The sequence below is a fragment of the Gastrolobium bilobum genome, unplaced genomic scaffold (assembly GCF_033153095.1).
Source record: "Gastrolobium bilobum isolate Gb01-03AN ecotype WA unplaced genomic scaffold, APGP_CSIRO_Gbil_v1 utg500, whole genome shotgun sequence".
NCBI classification, from domain to species: Eukaryota; Viridiplantae; Streptophyta; class Magnoliopsida; order Fabales; family Fabaceae; genus Gastrolobium; species Gastrolobium bilobum.
This window is the reverse complement of record NW_026896335.1, coordinates 1,324,645-1,331,649: the sequence shown is the minus strand read 5'-3', so window position 1 is coordinate 1,331,649 and position 7,005 is coordinate 1,324,645. Positions and strand designations below refer to the sequence as shown.

Below are 7,005 nucleotides of genomic sequence, written 5' to 3'. Positions count from 1 at the left end.
ACAACATTTTGTGGGACTCACACTTTTTAAAGCAAAAATAAAATTAAAAAAATTAACGCACACAAAACGAATTTCTATAACATTACCCAGTCACTTTTCCTACTATATAACTCTTATAAAACCCATAATTAAATATTACAAAGAAAAACATTGAATTAAGATTTCACTCACCTCCTTCGTTATTGTCGACGGTTGATAAAAGTTGGAAATGGTTTTTTTGTCAAAATAAAAAGAAATCATTAACCGTTTAATTTTTTTTTTTTTTTATATCTAAAACATTTAGCTGTTTTGATAACGTAATAAACTAGTTTAAACTTCAAAGCCAGGCACGAGAGAGCTTTGATGATGACATGGCTAATTAATACACAGATGATTTTATAATCAATTCCTTGTAAACAAAGTTTCATAGCCACCCCACAAGTAATGCCTCGAATCCTGCTGTGTATGCATATGCCCCGTTGAGATTCGATCCAAATCATCTGACAAGTGATAACTGAGAGAAAAAAGAAAAAGAACAATCTGTATTCTGCTGGAGAAGAAGGCAACGTAATTTTAATTACTCAATGCTACCAATTAATTATCAAACTTATTGTTGTTCAGTAATCATTGATAAAAAACTGTAGCCATGTTATCAAAAAAAAAAAAAAAAAAAACTGTAGCCATGAGCGCAAAAGCAGTTCTATAATTGGACTACTGATCTGCTCTGTGAAAAATAATGTAGTATAGTGCGTCGTTTCAGAATGTACAACTAGGATTTGAATCATCCCACTGCTTAGCACTAATTACAATGTTTAGCCACTGTTATTTTCTAGATTAAGAAACAACAAATTGTCACAGAGAATCGACCTTCTTAAAGGAGATCCACTCATAGAATAAGAAGCCGACCCTTTTCTCACACGTGTTTGATCCTCCATGTTTCACGTCTAAAGCACGTGACACCTCCAATCACAAAATCTATAACACATGACATGACCCATCTTCATGTTTGATCCAGTGACCAGAAGCTTGGTGTTAATTTATATTTGTTGATGTGTTCAATTTTTATTTTTATATATATATATAAAAAAAAAACTTCATAAACTCCACCTATACCACGTGAAGGCCTTCAGTTTCACCGGTCAAAGTACATCATAATTATTTAAGCCCAAACAGTATACTCGTTTCACACAACACATTACTATACGAAGCGTTACATCAATTTTGGCATTATGTGATTAACATTAATAGGAAATTTATACAAGGTAATGTACAAGAATCACCCCACGGTGGAATTTTCATTTGACCATTCCTCCGTTGAAAGTTGGAAACCATTTATATAAATTGTAGCGTTGTGGTGTGTATCAAGGTTTGGGTCTAAAACTGTCTCTATGGCCATGACGACGTAGAGCAGAAAGAGATCAGAAATGGGGAAGAGAAGAGGGAAAGAGTCAAAGTCATACACGCTTCCTCCATCACCATGTCATTCATCTTCATCCTCAGATTTCGAGTTCACGATCTCAATCTCACCGCGCAAATCATCAACAACTCTGTGCCCTGCCGATGAGCTCTTCTATAAGGGACAGCTGTTACCTCTTCACCTATCTCCACGCATCTCCATGGTTCGCACTCTCCTCTTATCATCTTCAAGCACCTCGTCTTCCTCAACCACCGCTCGCAGCTCCAACGATTCCCAATCTTCCTTCAACAGTGACCTTGCTATCCTCCCTGACTGTGACTCTTCTCGACCCAGCTCTGTAACCGAGGATGACGAGTTCAAGCGCCTTCACAACCCCACCACCAAGGTGGATCACCAACCCAAGAAGACACACAAGTACTTCTCCTTCTCGAGATTCTCCTCTGTTTTCCGTAAGGAGAACGCCAAAACCCGTGACCCAGAGAATGTGTCTGGTTCATCGGTGAAGCGAATGAGTGCCACTGCCAAAGAGGTTATCAGGAAGTATTTGAAGAAGGTGAAGCCTTTGTATGAGAAACTCTCCCAGAAACAGCAGCAACAACAGCAGCAGAGAACAGGAGATTTGATGATGATGGAGGGGACAAGTACAACGACGTCGGTTTTGTCTCTGTTAACGAAAACAGAGAGATCTACGAAAGAAACAGAGGGTTCTGGTAAGAGGGGGAGGAAAGAGACAATGGGTGTGCTTTCTCATTCATTCTCGGGAAACCTGAGATACCCACGAAGGAGAAGCTGCGTTTCTAGTTGCCCTTCTTCGATGAGATCATCGCCGAGCCATTCCGGTGTTCTTTCTCAAAGGGGGGTCGCCGGAGCTATGTATAATGGAGACGCTTCGTCCATGGAAGAATTGCAGAGCGCAATCCAAGGAGCAATCGCGCATTGCAAGAACTCTTTGATTCAGAACAAAACAGTGGTCAGTAACGAAATCTAATCTAATTAGCCATAAAGGGTTGCTTTGATTTTTCACATTTAGTTTCTTCTGTTTACGTTGTCTTCCACGATCTGATTAACCAACGATCATGTTAAAAAAAAATCTTTTTCTTTTTTCTTTTTCTCTTTTAATTTTGTATTTTGCCTTGAATCTGATATGGAAGTGAGGTTAAAAAGCTGCATGTGACTATATTTGGAACTTCCATTTGGATTTGCTTAGTGAAAGAAAGCATGGAAAGTTGAAGCCTTTTTCTGACAGTTTTTGTAGCCTTTTGGGATTTTGAAATGTTATGGTGTGTGTATAATTATAATAACAGTGACTTCAGTAATTGCTCTGCCTAGCTTCTCTGCAACGCGAGATTGGCAGCATCTGTATTGGACTTTTCTGCGAATTGATTCCATTTGTAACGTTACCTGAGCTTCTGATAATCTCAAGTTTTTATATCAATATAATAATGTGTAGCTTTTGATTGTTCCTGAAATCGAACTTGGTTTATACATTTATAAAACAATAGCTCAATGGGATCCAAGGACTTCATATCATGCATGTGCGTGCGTAAGTTGAAAGGAAGTTTCAACTCTTACTCAAAGGATAAGGCGTTATATTTAAATGTGCATTTATTGGTCAGAGAAACAGATGGGAAGGTTCTATTTATGCTTCCTTGGGCTGGGTAGCTTGCTTTTTTGAATTTGAATTCACTAAGTTGATATTTGCTGCATATTATAGGATAAGTTCTCATAGTATAAAATCTTTGATTAAATTTTAATATTATCCGGCGTTTGGTATGGTATTGTATAAGATAATATCTTCAAATATTTTAAAAATTAATATATTAAAAAAATTAGTTTAATATATAAATATTGAAATGATATATTAGTTATTGGGAATTGTACTTGTAAGTAATATTAATACATCAACCCCTTATCAGGCCTAATCCACCACTCCTACGTCTGATTAAGTTATATATCATTTTGATGTATAAAGGAATACTGTTATATAAGCTTATACTATACGATGGTCACACCTAGTATAGGATAAGGTCTGATAGTATAACATCTGATAGTATAAGGCCTGATTATATAAGACCTGATTGAATTTTAATACTATCCAGCGTTTGGTACGGTATTGTATAAAATAATATATTGTATAAGATAATATTATCTAGTATTTGATAATGCACTATATAATACTATATAGGATAAAAATAAATTTTTAATAAAAATATTCTTTAATAAAGAATTTATATAATTCTTCAAAAAATGTCATATGATATTAATTTTTATAAAAATAAAAATATTCAGTATTTTAAAAATTAATATATTGAAAAATTAATTTTTATTTTAATATATTAACATTAAAATAATATATTAATTTTTGAGAATTACACTAGCCAACGATGTTAATACATCAACCTCTTATCAGGCCTTATCCCTCCCTCTTAGGCCGGATTAAGTTATACATCGTTTTGATGTATTAGGAGATCATACTGTATAAGCTTATATTATGCGATGGTCACACCAAACAACTGAAAATGTCATAACGTATAGTATAAGTTTATACTATCAGATCTCATACATCACACCAAACAAATCCTAATATGCGTTTAAGCGTGTATTCTGTAAAAAGAAAAAGAAAAAGCTTTTTGTGAGAATTATTTTTTGAAAAAGTAATTATGTACTCACAAATAAGCTAAAATAAATCTATATTAAACCCACTTTGTTCTGAATTGGAATTGTGCAACGTTCATTAGTGTAACTTGAAAGTTGAGGGTCTCTGGTGCAAAAGTGGACATGCAACCACAATTTCCTTAAGATGAATGTTTGTAAATTCTTTTATCTTATTATTTTATTCACTATTTGGTGAAATATCACATCAATGTTATCAAATAATTTAGCTCAGTTCTTTATTAATGAAGTTATTGTCTAATAACAGAAAGTGTGTTGAAAAAATGGTTAAAAAGTCTGATTAGTGATTTTATTTTTCTCTACATGTATAGAATACATTATATTGAATATACTTATTTTTATGTAAAAATAAAGTTTTAAAAAGAAATTAAATTTATTTTAAAGATCAAATACAAAAAAGTCTTGCATTATTAGAAATAGCTTATAAATCAATACAATATATTACAAAAAGCAAAACGTTAACTATTTATTGATAGGCGCTTACATATTACATTACATATTCGGGATTCTCATCTAGAAGGCATAAGGTGGGGTCTTCCTACCAAAGATGCATAGTAGATTTCCATTTAATTTCTTCAATTTAGATGTTATTCACCCATGTAAGACAATTTGTAGAAAATGTTAGGAAAATCAATTTTAGTGTTTGACTCGCTCTCTGCTAGGTAGTTAACAATTTCTAATTTCTCTTAGAATAAATAATGTAAAAATGAATAAATACATTTAGATATTCAGAAATTTTAATATTTTACAAATCTTTTTTCTTTTTTAAAAAGGAAAAAAATAAATGAAACAATTCCAAAAATAGCTTAAATACGATATCGGTGAATGAAAGATACTGGGAAGTACCTCACGCAATTTTATATGAAAATATTACACAAGCTTTTCAAGTACATCGTTTTATGAAGTGCTCCAGCTTGAATATAACGACAACGAGAAATCGGGTTTTACAACGCTGGCTAGAAAAGTTTGAGTTGATTATGTTTACCTTTTGACGCAATCTGACATTGATTAAAACCAAACATGTTAATGTGACGCATTTGAGAGCTACCAATTTCCCATAGTTTTTCCAGAATGCTGCGGAAAAGTACTAAATGGTCCAAAACCGTGTCTAGGTGACGCACCGAACTTCCTTATTCATGGGAAAAATGTTGAGATTTTTAAATATAACGAAGTTACACATTGATTTGGTAATGAATTAAGTGAAGTGTATTTATAAATTCAATGTCTAAAATTTTTGGGTTGAGACATAGTGATCAATCATGTTATTGTGATTGGTCTAACTTATCTCAATGATAGTGGTCCCTTCACCGTGGGCTCCTCCTGGATCTTCGTGACAGTGATATATTGGACTCGTATGAGATTTTAGCACTAATTCTTACTACACTACTAGGCTCGTGATTTATGAAGATGTAATACTTATTATATGAGTATGGAATGTCATATCATATGTTATGATATTTTCAGTATATTGATCTCTATGTTTTTATAATGAGTTTATGTTGAATTGAATTATATTGAAATGTTGAAATTGAAATTGGAATATTGCTTTTTAAAATTGTGGCCGCGTAAGATAATTTTTTAGTTATTAATCTAATAGAGTCATTTTCAAAATAATATTAAATTAATTAATATAGCCCAAGTGAGAGAATGTTAGTAATTTTTCTTTACGTAAGCAATATTAATTAATTAGTTTTGTGTTTTAAAATTCATCGAGTTAATGGATATTCCAATTCTATTATTTTGATTATCCCATCATGATAACATTGAGTTGGGTTTATGACATCTATTGGTATTGGACCTAGTTGGACAATAGTGTAGGCCTTAGTGTGACCTGGGTTTCTACGATGGGTGGACCCAATTGATACAAACTCTTTCTTGAGTATTTAGCTAGGTCCCATCTCTAGCCTATTTATATTGGAGTTAAGTCTCATGAGTCATCATGCTTCCATAGCAAGAAGGCTGTCACTTTCGGAATAGTCAATAAAGAAAAAAATCCTGACATATAGTTCTCTCCTTTTTTTCTGATTTTGTAATGACCCTACAAGTACACGCATCACAACATATAGTTCTCTTGTTTTTATTTCCCTTTCACGGTAGGTGTACACCAAGGGTCGGCTCTAAGTCCTTATCTCTCTGCCTTAGTTATGGATGAACTAACAAAAGATATTCAAGAGGAAGTGTCATGGTGTATGCTTTTTGCAGACGATATTGTGCTTATTGATGAGAGCAAAGATGGTGTTAATAGAAAACTTGAATTGTGGAGAAGCACATTGGAATCTAAAGGATTCACATTAAGTCGGAGCAAGACTGAGTATCTGAAGTGTGAATTTTCTTTGGTAAGAGATGTAGACCAAGATCCCGTGCATGTAAGTGGTCAAGAGGTACTCAAGAAAGATGTTTTTAAATACTTGGGCTCCATTTTGCAAAAAGGTGGAGAGATTGATGAGGATGTAAATCATAGAATCAGAGCAGGGTGGATGAAATGGCGTAGTGCATCTGGGTTTTTCTGTGACCGCAAAATCCCCCTTAAGTTAAAAGGAAAATTCTATAGAACAGCAGTAAGACCTGCAATGCTATATGGAGCTGAATGCTGGCCAGCACATAGGCAACATGAGCATAAAATGGGAGTAGCAGAGATGAGGATGTTAAAGTGGATGTGTGGTTATACGAGGATGGATAAGATAATAAATGAAAATATTCGACGAAAGGTAGGAGTACTACCAGTGGCTGAGAAGATGAGAGAACATAGACTGAGGTGGTTTGGGCACGTAATGAGAAGGTCTCTGGATGCTCTTGTAAGAACAGAAGTTTGTTACCAAGAGCTCAACATTAAAAAAGGTAGAGGTAGACCAGAACTTACTTGGGGGAAGGTAGTAAAACAAGATTTAATGGAATGAGATATAGATTGGCGGACGGTTTGCCTTAGAACAGAATGG

The 7,005-nt window shown here is 34.0% G+C and overlaps 1 protein-coding gene across 1 annotated transcript; it reads left to right on the top strand.

The window, feature by feature from the left end:
• The first annotated feature begins 1,386 nt into the window (after window positions 1-1,386).
• On the top strand, window positions 1,387-2,509 carry LOC133299141 (probable membrane-associated kinase regulator 1). Its single transcript, XM_061498578.1, has one exon. It carries the CDS (start codon window positions 1,404-1,406, stop codon window positions 2,382-2,384), a length of 981 nt encoding a protein of 326 aa, XP_061354562.1. The 5' UTR covers window positions 1,387-1,403; the 3' UTR covers window positions 2,385-2,509.
• The last annotated feature ends 4,496 nt before the right edge of the window (window positions 2,510-7,005 follow it).